General features: G+C 38.4%; 1 protein-coding gene across 4 annotated transcripts in view; it reads left to right on the top strand.

Moving 5' to 3' along the window:
- Positions 1–13,343, top strand: part of furina (furin (paired basic amino acid cleaving enzyme) a) — an 80,591-nt gene that overhangs the window by 37,027 nt on the left and 30,221 nt on the right. For all 4 annotated transcript variants that reach the window (XM_040011159.1, XM_040011161.1, XM_040011158.1 and 1 more), the window contains exons 3-4: positions 3,269–3,367; positions 11,820–11,915. In XM_040011159.1, coding sequence (XP_039867093.1) covers positions 3,269–3,367; positions 11,820–11,915 — 195 coding nt within the window. The remainder of the gene's footprint in view (positions 1–3,268; positions 3,368–11,819; positions 11,916–13,343) is intronic.

Raw genomic sequence — 13,343 nt, 5'->3', positions numbered from 1 at the left:
GTAAATTTGGCAGCTGAGGAGGGAGCCAACGTGCAAACAAAGCAGCAGACAGTAATTTTCCACTGTCTGTTACTATGCATATTAATGAGGTTGATGGATTAATGCCTCACTTTAGTAACAGGCCACTAGGTGAGCACTGGTTAAGTCTGTCGTGCTCCAGCGGTGCCCAGCTTATCGCATCAGAAGTTATGGACCAGATCAGTTTTCCACGTGAATGTCTTTGCTGTAAATGGCCCTTTCTCTCTCAGTGGAAATCAGTTAAAACCCCACAGAAACGGTGCGATCCTGAGAGAAATTGTTAAACACAAGCTCTTAAGATTTGTTGCTGATTGCCTGATGATGATGATTAAGCTGCAGGGTAGACATTTAACAGGACTGGAATGGATTTCCTTTGGTTAAGTGTGGGTGAGTGTATGTGTGCGCATACATTTGTAACAGTTGAGATGTTTTCAGGGGAATTGACCTTTTTGTCCCTGCTCGAGTATGTGTGTGTGCATGCAAGGTGTTTTTGTCCAAAAACTAATCACAGGCCAGATTGCCGTTCTTTTGTTTTTCCTTTTTTGTAGGGAGGTTGGCATAACTTTGCAAATTTCCTAAAAATCTGATGACAAGATGCCTTAAAGTGAAATAATTATGACCTATGGAAATAAAATTTTCAGACACATATATTTAAAAGGTTTCCCAAGTTGGATAACAGTGACTTTTTGTTTTGTGTTTAACCTTGTTTATCTTCTTTGACCATCATTGCAATGAGTTTCAATTATTCCATTCAGCCAATCTTTTCACTGATGTTGGTGTTATTTAAGGTTGCTTAATGAATCCTGCCACTCTTTGCCCATGTCTTTGATCAGTGTCCAGCCTCCCAGGCTCTTATCTTGGCAAACACAATGGACACGCTACCTGCTTTCATTCTTTTATTCAGAAAAGGGTTGGTTGGCTCGGCTAATGCCTTTTGGTTGTCAGTGTTCTCTCCCCTTTTATATCCAGACTTGTTCTTTAATGATTTTTGCACACAGAGACTTGTGGTTTTGGTAGTCCCACCTCTGAGCTAAATATCACTGTAAAGTGTGTCCTCCCTCTCGGTTATTGCCTCCCTATTGTCCTTTGGTTTTTGTGTGCAGGAGCTTTTTGTGTCAGCCAGGCTGAATTGGCCTGTTTACTGTGATTAAATGGGAGCAGAGGAGGTTGGTGGGCTGAGCCGTATCTGTTTTAGAGTTGAGGAGTGTTGCACTACCTTAGCTCAACACCAATCTCTACTGGGACACACAACACACACAAAAAAAATGTGTAAATATGTTTTAGTTAACAGTTCAGAATATAAAGAAGCCGAATGAGAACCAAAAGCAGGACTCCAGCAGAATGAGCAGTTGAACTGAATTTGTTGTACAGTACCATTGCCAGGATGAGCATGAGGTGGGGAGCAAGGAAACTGCTTAAGGTGGAGCAGGAAGGAGAGAGTAGCTGACCCTTGAGCTTGTGAGTGGATGTGGAAGAGGGGGCAGGGCTGGCAGGCTTGGTAGCACAAGAAAAAAACTGAACTAGAAGCTGTCCGTTGTATTTGGAGCACATTGGCTAACTGCACAATGTGTGAGATAATCGAGTGAAGAGCCGGAATGTATCCAGCCGGAGGTTGATTAGTGGATCAGTGCAAGAGTGTGCAAGTGGCAGCTGGAGAGAAATCACACAAATGCAGAGCGGGAACAAGCAGGGAAACTGAGGAGAAACATAAGGAAGGGGAAAATCAGCTGCTACTCAATACATTTTTTTTTGATTGTTTGATTAGTTGGAACATACATGGGTATTTTTCTCCAAAACTCATTGGTAATTTTTGCTCTAACTGATGAGTACATTTGCTTTAATAATTGATCAGAAAGTCAAAACACGAGTAGAGAACTAGTACAAAAGCAAGCTAAACCTCCCCCTTGAGTCCGTTTCTTTTTATTGAAAGATGATTTAAATTGGTAATAGACTATAAAATTGGATTCAGTGTCAATTAATTTATTTTTGGGATGTGTAGATTCTCACCATTAATTCATTTAGTTAGTTTATTTAGTCATCACTCATTAGACTGTATCAACAGTCCATGTAGCACGCAGTGACTAACGGGCTCAGGCAGACACATTGATTATATATGGTTGTTCTCCACTCCTAATTAAGGCTACCCATCAACATTTTTAACACTCAAAACTGGCTTTGGAAATCCTTCTTTTGAAAACAAAAAGTGAAACTAAACTTTAAAAAAAAAAAAAAAAAAAAAAAAGCTTAATTACAGGCACCGCCTCATTACCACCACCCGAGAACATTTTACTTTCATTACTAAATATATCCCTTTTTAAAAAATGTTTAATTGCATTGTTTCTATAACATACTGAATCATTTCATAATGCGGGGCTTTGAAAACAAGGATCAGTGTGATAATGGGTTATTATAGTGTTTTTTTTTTTTTTCTTCTTCTTCTTTTCTTTTTTTGTTTTTTAAATATATACCTTTTTAAAAAATAAAGTAAAACAAAGCCACCATGTTTCTTTCCCTCTGAAACTGCTCTGCTGTGATGTGAAGTGTTTTTCATTTGCTTAGACAACTTGTTCTCCCAAGTGTGCTGCTGCTCAATATTAATAACCTAGGTTCATACTGTATTAATGGACTGATTACAGAGGAATATGGGTCACGTATAGGATTTCCCAATGAGTAATGTGTAAGTCAAGTTTGTGGTACCATGAGTGGGGTGGGGGTAGGTTTACACAAACAATGCGAGTACATCGTGTCATGCATTGCTGGCAGCCCATTAGCCTAATTAGGTGCCGCAAAATGTGGAGAGAAATGGTTGCAAAGATGGGAGAGATAAGCCAGGCCAAAATGGGTTTATAGATGGACTGTAGTAAATAGAAACATGATTTTTTTTTTTTTTTTAATCATCTGTTATGTTGCATTTTTCTTTAAGAATTTTATGTAACTACGTGTACTCTTTATATGAGCATATGTTTATATTTATGAAATATTTCTATAACTGGTCTGAAGGTCATACCAATACCTGTGTATTATTTTATAAATTAACTGCCAGCTGCGTGTTGCCTGACTTTGCACTGGCTCTGTACAAACAGTTGTGATTTTCCTGGAAATATTGATTTATTGGTCGAGAATATGAAAGGATAGAGACTACAGTGACTTCATACTTTATTGAACCTATTATCATATGAAGAGCTGTTATCAGACTACAGAGACTTAAATGGCTCTGATGTGATAATGGATCATATCTCCTTCTCTGCAGGTATTTGGCGATTATTATCACTTTCGGCATCGCACAGTGGTGAAGAGATCACTGTCGGATCACAGGGGGACGCACGTCCGTCTACTAAACGATCCAAAGGTAAGACATTTGTTTTTGGTGCTACAGTCATGCATGCAAAGGAAGTCTGTTGGTTTCTAATGTAATGGTGACTGACTAGGTGTGAAGTGTTGAAACTGCTGCTTTATGCTAGAGTGCTCTTTGTGTGATGGATTTTTGCAGTGTTGGGGTTTATTTTTTGGCATTTTGGAAGAACTTTGTAGTGAATCGGGCTTTAGAATTGTGTTTGACCTAGTAAACCGCACTCTCTGGGCTCCTTTTAAAGCTTATAAATCCTACTTTGGATGTAGTTTTTTTTTTTTTAATAATTTATTTATTTATTTTCAAATATAAAGCCATCTCTTAAAATCATTTGCTGTGGGTTGTCATCTAAAATGTCAGAAATGGGGGAACATAAACTCTTGCAAAGTTCATAAGAACATAAACAGATAAACAGAAATGCTTTTAAGACAAATATAAATATTACACTAGTTTTATTTCCATATACAAATCTAAATAATGGCACTGGTGCTTTTGTTTGTTTTTTTAATAAGATTAGTGCCTTGTGTGGGCTCACCAACCATTTTGTTAGGTACACCTCTTCAACTGCTTGTTCATACAAATACCTAATCAGAAAGTCCAATGGCAACAACTCTGCATTTAGTCATGTCGGTATGATCAAGACAAAGGTCAAACAGAGCGTCATAATGAGGGAGAAAATTCATTTAAGTGACTTTTGGATCATTGTTGGTGTCAGTCAGGCCAGTCTGACTATTTCAGAAAGGCTGGGATTTTCCCACACAACCGAAAGAGAATCACATCTGCTGGCGTGAACAAACTGTGCTTTGGTGTCAATTTCGGTTGGTTTTGCACATCGATTTTGTCTAACCTCAGAAACGTTTCCAGCAACCTTGTTGAAACAATGCTATGAAGAATTAAAGCAGTTCCGTAGGCAAACCACTGTGTACCAAATAAAGTAGCTGTTCAGTGTACATGGGCTGGGATAATAAGAAAGAAATGTGTTTAACATATTGAACAATTAGGTTGATAAAACAGATGACAACCCCATTATGTCGTGCAGGCAGATTTTCTTGCATTTTATTACCATATGTTCAATATTAATGTTTTTATTGTTTGGCATTGTAATAATAATCTAACTTTAAAAAAAAAAAAGTAAGAGATCTTTATTCTGGTTCTGGTTTGTCAGTCCAAACAATTTCCTCTCCCCTTTTTTTAAACGCAGCATTTCAGTCCTAGCATCAACAGTTGCCTTTTTTTTTTTTTTTTTGTTTTTTCCTCATTGACTCAAGGGCTTGGAAGGTGAACATGCACTTCTCTATCGACCTGATTCTTCCTCCTCCTTAACTGATGTAATTTGTAAATTCACATGTCTGTGTTTTCTTGCTTTTTTGTAGGAGTTTGAGGTTAGTGTGAAAATGAGTCAGTGTCCTACCCCCACTGGAAGGGACAAAGGGAAGGGTGTGAAATTAGCATTCATGGCTGTGGGAAAGCAAGTGAGAAAGAGAATGTTTGAAGGATTGTTTTTAATGCTTCTAAATAAAAGAAAATCGTTCATTTTGAAAATAGACACTTAAAACTAGAGATGGACCGATCCGATATTACGTATCAGTCCAATACTGACCTAAATTACTGGATCGGATATCGGAGAGAAATAAAAAATGTAATCCGATCCGAAGTATCACAAAATCACCTCACAAAACGCGTTACTTGGCGTAACCCAGATCGGTGCATCGGAGCAGTATGTGTCACGTGATAGAGCGGCTGTTGGCGGTCTGTTGGAGCATTTGGAGCCTCGCTACATGCTTCCTAACCGCGGCATTTCATCTCGGCGAAAACTGTCCCAGAGTAGTAAAGCAAGTGTGTAAGTTCATCCCTGAATGTTTGCATAGTATTTCCACGTTAAGCTTAACAACTGATATGTTGAACCACAGCTGGACTGGCCATTGGAGTCCCGTCTTTCTTGTTTGTTTATCGCCCACTTTGCGCTAGAAAGAGGAGACCAGCGGATAAACAACAGCAGCACGTTTAAGCTTGATAAGCTGTTGTTAGAATGTATTTAATATTACTTTCTAGTATCAGCTGATGTTTGCTGGAGCCACAGCTGTAAAAGCTGCTGGTCATGACATCGGTTTGGATATGAGAGGGAAACATGAAGATGAATCCAGGAGATGTTCTTACTGAATCATCAGAGCTGAACAGGTGATGGAGAAACAGGTTTACCTTTTAGGTGACATGAATGAGTTGAAGGGAAGTTATGAACTGTTTCTGAGAGACAAATAACACCAGGATCCTTTTCTACATAGCTGATGGCTGGTAACTGTGCAGGGGCGGGTCTAGCAAAGTTTTGTCGGGGGCCAGTTTGGGCATTAACAGAGAAAGGGGGGCACAAATAAATATTTTTCTTTATGTCATTTAAAAACTTAATAAATAAATAAATAAATAATTATCTGAATCTTACCACAAAAGTGGTCACCTGATTAAATGTATAGAAATCCATTATTGTATATAGTAACTAATAAGTCTAATATACACCCTAGTAAGCTATAGTACTTTTCCTGAGATGTTGAATCTATTTAAATATTGTAGAAAAATAATTGATTTCTGTGCATTTGTTTTACACTTGCATTAAATTAAAGTTGATTACATCCATTAAGGGCGGCGGGGGTGGTTCCCTAATATTTTTGCTGGGAGTTGGCAACCCTATTAGTTAGGTTGCTTAATATTTCCACTAAGTACTCTTTTAAAATACCAGAATAGGGAGGACGGTGTAGGTTTAAATTTATTAGATTGATCAGTGTTGCTGAACTATAAAATGTTTTGGGTGGAGTGTATTTTTTGCATACACGTATAACAGAATAGCTTCCATCTCTTGTTTTTTTTAAAACTTGAGTATGAACTTATACAAAATGCAGCAAGATATTTATAAAAAACAGTTTTATTGATTACTAAATGCCCTATATCGGATTCATATCGGTATCGGCAGATATCCAAATTTATGATATCGGTATCGGACATTAAAAAGTGGTATCGTGCCATCTCTACTTAAAACAAAATCAATATAAAAAAAAAATAATACAAAAACTCGTCAAACATGGCAGCTTTGTAGTAAACTTTCTTTTTGTCTGTATCTGCTAACTACTCAAGTTGCTAAATTACTGACCCCATAAGCATAAATGCAAACATCAACTAGTGTACCAATCAATTTGGATTATAGATATATGACATGCCTCAACTTCACATGTAGCTAAAGCAGCAGGTTATTGTGCGACATGCTGGGGTGACCATCCGAAGCCAGTTTCAGTGTCTGGCCTGAGGGGTGCATAAAAAGGGAGCCGGAACTGAACCACCAGCCCTGTAATTAATGAGCGACCCATTTTACCTCCTGAGATAATCCTTTGATCCATTAATTAAGCAATTATTACAGCTCTAAGCTCAGCTCAGTGGGTTTCCTATAGTATTTTATGTTAATATTTTTGCCCCGTTGTTGTGTAATCTTTGAAGGAGCTGGAAATGACCTTCTGTTTTTGTGACAGGAGAGTTTAGGGTGACTTTCAGACCGAATCACATGCAGGAATCAAAAGTTAAATCATAACTTCCAGCTGATTGCAGTGGATTCTAAATTATGCAGAAAAGAAAAAACTATAATATTATATATAATATAATATTATACTTGCATATATTCTATTCATTTAAACGCTGATGGGTTTTTTTGTTTGTGTTTGTTTGTTTTTTCTCCCTGACACTGGATCACAGTGATCTGTGTGCACTGGGTTTCACTGAAAAAAAACTGACTAAAATAACATGATGCATAACTGTGAATAATACTACTTTTATAATCTGGCTCCAGCTTCTCAACACTGTTCCTGTCCTCCTCGTAAGTTGTACGAAAGCAAAGAGGAGCTTTTTTACAAGTCTCTGGAAACGATATAAATGTATTTGCATTTAAATTGTGTCCTGTCTATTCTGTAAACCTCGAAATTTAATGCCCGTTACAGTAATCTCGACAGGTGCATCTGCAGAATCATTATGTGCATCAAAACTACTGCTGCCTCGGAAGAAAAGAAATTAAATCTGCCTTGAAGTATCTCTGGCCACACACTTCATCTCTGCAGTACAGGTGCACACTGGGAGTAGAACAACTTCTGCTGGGTTTGTTTGCGTACATGTTAGAAGTGGTCCACCTCCCTCTTTGGGATTTCCTTTAACGCTGGTGTTCCATTTCCTGTTTTTGAATCCTCTTTTCCCCTACAGCAACTCAGAGAAAGTGGAGCCTTACAGTTTCATGTCCTCCAGTCTAGTTCACGATGGTCAGATTAGTTTGTCAGTATTCGTGAGTTTATTTTATCAGTAGAGCTTTGCACAATTATCATTAACTTGCAAACGTATTAGCATTGCTACATATTTTAAACTTTCCTGTAATGAATAGTTTGATTAGAGCTTGAAAACCAGCAGGTCGGACTTGCATTTGCATCAGCCCAAGTGTTTTTTCCATAAAATATTGCAGAAATGCTTCAAATAAAAGGAATTTTAAATCTTAGCAAGGCCCTCTGCAGCTTTTAAACTGATTGAGATGAAGCCTGAACAAAAGGCTCAGTAAACTCTCTTTGAAGAGCATCTAATTACTTACAAAAGCACCTGGACCTATGCCAGATCTCATAGAATGACGACGGAGCTGAGAGCACTGTTAATAGGGTCTGTTCAAGATTTAAAGCTTGGGTCTATCTACTACCTCCACGACTTGAGCTTTCCCGTTTTATGCTGTCTGTGCTTTTCTCTTTGGTTTGTTTGGGAAGTTTACTTCTATTCAACAAAATAATGAAATGAAGAAAAAGAAGATGCGCGCATACACAGAGCACTGTAAGCTGGATTTGCTGTAATAGGTTTGGCTGGTTGAGGCTTTTTATGTTAAGAATAATAACAGCTCTGTAAACATAAATGACATTGTGACTGAGGTGTGATACGAATGGCACTCTACTGTATTCCTTTACGGGAATGATTCCTCATTTGAGGCTCCAACTTGGTCCCTGTGGGACCCTCCCTGTGGGAGGATGCTGTGTTTGTATAATGAAGGGCAAAGCAGTGGTTGGGTAAGATGGGAAGGGTGGGGAGCCTATGTGTTGCAGAGATAGGACTCTCCACCTAAACATGAGCCAAGGCAGTCTGTTTGTAAACATTAGTTGTGCGTTGGCTGGTCTGGGCGTATGAGATAGACAGTTTTTAATTTTCAAAGCCTGCTTTTAATAAAAGTGCCCATTTGACAACTTCATAGATACTTTGTGTTCTGTCACAGACTATTGAAGGTTTTCAAAAGACTCTTTTTAAAAGGTAGAAAGTGGAAATGCTTGCTACACTCCAGGAAAAAGTAGGAATCTGTTCAAGTTTGGCTTTGAAAAAGTATATAACTTACACCATTTCTGTTCACTGTTTACTTAAGTATGGAGATGCTCAACTTATAGAAAAGACACGCTATTAAAAATGATTGGTAAATAATGTAAGGTGTCAGCGGGGAGATGCATTTCTAAAACTCTGCATCCTCATTGCGTGCATAGTTTATGGACACGCCTGGGCCACTAATCTCTGCTGTCAGTTCCTTGTGACTAGAACTAAAGTACTCCTCTCTAATACATTAATTAGTGGAAAATTATGTCTTTGTTCAGTTTGATGGACATTTCCAAGAACTGTGTGTGACATTAAGATGACTGACTGCACAAATTAGCTGGAAATAACTGGTGTCACTGAGATGCCTGAAGCTGAAAGGAGCAGGAACTGTAACGACTGCAGGGAAGCTATTCTGCATGTTTGCTGGAAGTCGAGTGTGTATGACTTGGCAGTCATCCATTATGACTAACATAGGAAAGATTAACCCTGTGTTTTAACCAACCTTAACAGTTAATGGGACAAGTACTGATTTCTAAAGTGCAGTGGCTGCTGTTTGTATCAAAAATAGTGTTTTCTTTTAGTCATGCAAAGATGAAAAAGACCCTAAAAGGATCAGTAATTTTATATTGGTTTTAATGTATAGGGTGTGATAAAGGTGGCATGCCTTCTCTGGCATGCCAGATATTGTTTTTGCATGGTTTTGTGTATGTGAATAGCTTTCAAGGGCGCCAAAGGCATACACTTGAACTATGACTTGCATTAATTGATGAGATTAGATCTAGTAGTATACACTCCACACACACCATGTTTATAGTGAAAATCCTCTGTTGCAAATTTTAGAATTTCCTGTGTTGCATCAGACTCTGCAAACATTTTCTGTCTTCCAAGAATCTTGATCTGTTTGAACAGAATCATTGTGGAAATGTTGCACAACAACAACCGACCCTGCATAGGTGTGAAACCAAGATTAAGGTGTGATTAAAAACATTGCAGAAAACGAAGAAGGGAAAGTCACATAGAACCACGTGATGACGCAGGAGAAAATGTCATACTTTTTTTTTTTTCTTTTTTTTTCTTCATGGCTGAAAATTACAAATTGGTCACGATGTACAACTGACTGTAGACATCCTTTTTGTCAGTTGTGCCCTTTTCCTTAGGAAGCCAATATTAAAGTGACTGAGAGACGTTGCATATCATCAGCTGGCTTTATTTCTCTAAACTGTACTGTTACCTGCCCTTTTCGGAGTAATTAGGGTACTTGTTAAATCTCCTGCCTAGAGATTAGGAGTTTATTTCCTTCTAGACATCTTTTTTTTAAGGCTTCAAACCAACCCAACACTAGACTAACACAAAAAACAAAAGCAAGACAGTTCTCTAACCTAAGGTCAAAAACGGTATAAAACCAAATATCTACTAACTGCTACTAAGTCAAATTACAAGCATTAGCAAATAGCTCATATCGATAGGCAACTTCTAGTACTTCTTCTCTCTCAGGGCAAAACTAAATGTTGGCTCTTTGTTGTGAGAGAGAGAGAGAAGAGATGGTTGTCAGGTGGACTTTACAAAGCTGCTAACTCTATATAGCTTGGATTGAGGAGAGATCATCATCAAGTGTTAGCAAATAGCACACATGATACAGGCAGGGATGGCTCCTGAATTTTTACATAGGGGTGGCCAAATGGGGGCCACTAAAAAGTACAGTTTGGGGTTTTTTTGGGGTTTTTTTCTATGTCTAAGTTCTTTGGATGCATCTGGGCAACTCAAGGTTCAGTATCTTGCCTGAGGATACTTAAACATTCAGAACTACCAACCCTCCAGTTTGCAGACAATCCCCTCGACCCCCTGAGCCACAGCTGCCCTGGACATAACATGCTGTGTGACTCTTGCAAAATGAATGGTTCGTTTGATTGGCTTCTTTTTTTTTTTTTTTTTTTTTTTTTTTTTTTTTTTTTTTTTTTTTAGATTTGATAGAATTTGATTCAGTGCTGAGAAGCAATATTTAATATACTTTATTATTATGTTGTCTCTGTGTAGAACATGACATTTGCTGTTAAGATATAAATAAGTCTTGGAGAGAGAGAATCATAGTAACCTTTTAGTCTGAGATGTTGCACCACCTTGATCTCACTTCAAGAGAATTGAAAATGGAAAGGAAGTAAACGTAGACATTTATTTTTCTGTGTATGGTAACACTTTTTTTTTTTTTTTTTTTTTTTTTTTTTTTTGTGTGTAATAAATATGCGTGCTTATTTTCAGTCTGGTGTAAACTGCCACAGTAACACCTCACCCCCGTTGACCCCGGATGAATCTGGATGTTAACATTTCCGCTTGAATAGATTGACCTCACGTACATACCTTAAGTGAAATACCTCCCTTTTGTCACTTTTTGAACTGGCATTGCTTCAGTGTAGCTGTCGAAGTGACCTTCATTTACTTCTTGCTTCTCTCAGCCTTGTGTCTCTAGTGATCTGTAGAGGCGGGGAGAGGGGTGTGCTGCGATTTAGTCGTCCTTCAAATCAGGTGCTCGTCCTTGCAGCAGGCACTTCTCGGTCTTCCTCCTCTGACACATTTTTTCCCCCTCTCCTGTTCCCGTGTAACCAGCCGTTTTGCAGTACAGCAAGAACAATTCTGCAGAGGGTGTAAAAAGGCGGGCTTATATTCACTGTATTCTGCTTCTGTCAACAATTCCTGATAGAGCTCCCATGTTTTGAAAACCCAGTGCAGACTTGGTTACTGTTCTGTTTGGCGTTGGCTCACAATCTGCCTCCGTTTGTCTGTTGTTGGTTTGCATACTTGTCTAGGTGCACCCACAAGCAAAGTGAGACAGAAATTTTTAATTAGTCCTGAGCTGCTCTGGAATTCAGTGAGTCTCATTAGTGAGGAGTCCATAGTGTTCCTGTGCCTCTAATCTCACCATTTCTGCTGTTGTCCTGCTGAGGACTCTCTATTAATTTATGTGACATGGTGACACTCGTGGCCAGTTCATTTAAATTTCTTGTACTATTTTCTGAGTGTGGTTAAAAGGTTTTTTATTTTATTTTATTTTTTAAGAATCACCATTGTTAAACTCCTAATGTGTCCGTTCTCTGTTTAGGTGACCTGGGCAGAGCAACAGGTGGTAAAACAGAGGAAAAAGAGGGATGTTTTTGAAGAGCCTTTAGATCCCAAGTTCAGAGACCAGTGGTACCTGGTAAGTATAAACAAGAGGCCATGGGTTTTTTCCTTTTCTTTTTCTGTCTGTCTTTAAAAAATAATAAATAAATAAGAATTCTGTGCTGCAGCCTAGTAGAGCTTTTTATCTGTCTAAAGTCAATATAGGTAATTACATTTAGAGCTGTGATATTTCCTCAGGGTCTGAAAATAAACCCGTATGAATCCAATATACTTTTTGTGTGTGTTTTTGGGGAGGGTGCTGTTTGTCTGGCTTGTTTGTAGAACAAGACACTCTAGTGTGACTTTACCTAAAGGATTCAGCTTTAACAATAGCATACTTTCGTACACCGAGCTCCCCTCAGCTCTGAATGGCATGTTTCTTGAAATTGATGGTTTACTTTGGTCCATAAACGGCACAGCAACAAAGAGCAAAAAGCGGAGTGAGAGAGGGGTGATTCATCTCAAAGTGCGCTTGTTTTCAGTCGATTGATTTTCACATTCGACTTGAAGAATGCCACTGATACACTGGCCTGTTAAAAGCAGCAGTAACAACTCTGGAGATTTTCTGTTCAGCCTCACTCTTCCTGCAATTACTGTGAGGTTGCTTGAGGCAGAAGATTATTCATGGTGATGCAAAGCACGCTTGTTTCACCACTTGTTCAAAATGTCTTCGCTTTAACGCACTCTGTTCTCCACTGTGCTTGAACAGTTAGTGGCACTTTGATAAGTAAATGTGCCAAGTTCACAGCATTTAAGAGTTGAACTGTTTAGTAAAAACCTGTCTGTGATACATGTAGATATGTTTTATGTGAAAGTTGGGGGAGTGCTTTTAGTGTCTTTCGAGGGCTGCAGCTAATGATTCTAATCATTCCTTTTGTCCAGCTAATCCACTGGAGAGCACAGAAGAGGATTATACTTCTGTTTCAGCCTTGCAGAAATAAAATGAAGAAAATAAGTAAATGGTTGTCATTATGCAAAATGCATTGGATGGATTTGAATAATATTGGTGATACTCAATTGTCCAAAGAGGTCGTGAGCATCAGTCATGTGCTGCTCTTCTCTCAATGCACTAAATAAGTTTGATTCTCATTAAAACTGAACCAGACTGACCACAGGAGGGTGTGGGTGGGTCTGTTGGCAGGGTTTCCAGCATCTGCTATTACAATGAATATTTAATGATGCTTATATTTATCAAGGAGGGAAAAAAGTCTGATTAGACTCATTTTTGTACAATTGATAAATCATGGGCAGATCTCATGCTCAGCTCTACATTTGCTCGAAATATTCTAAAATTAAGAGAGATGGGAAAGATTTGATGAACAATATCCAAAGTGAAACCTTGGACATGCCTCTCAGATTTATTATTCAGCAAATGTGTCAGCCACAAAAGACCTTTTCAGTCTGAATCAGCATTGCAGATCGCAGCGTTTACGTTTTAATTTATTTTCCTGTCGATGGTTTAAAG

This window comes from Simochromis diagramma, unplaced genomic scaffold (assembly GCF_900408965.1).
Source record: "Simochromis diagramma unplaced genomic scaffold, fSimDia1.1 OVJJ01000603.1, whole genome shotgun sequence".
In the NCBI taxonomy this organism is placed as follows: Eukaryota; Metazoa; Chordata; class Actinopteri; order Cichliformes; family Cichlidae; genus Simochromis; species Simochromis diagramma.
The sequence above is the reverse complement of the archived record's forward strand: the minus strand, read 5'-3'. Positions and strand labels throughout refer to the sequence as shown.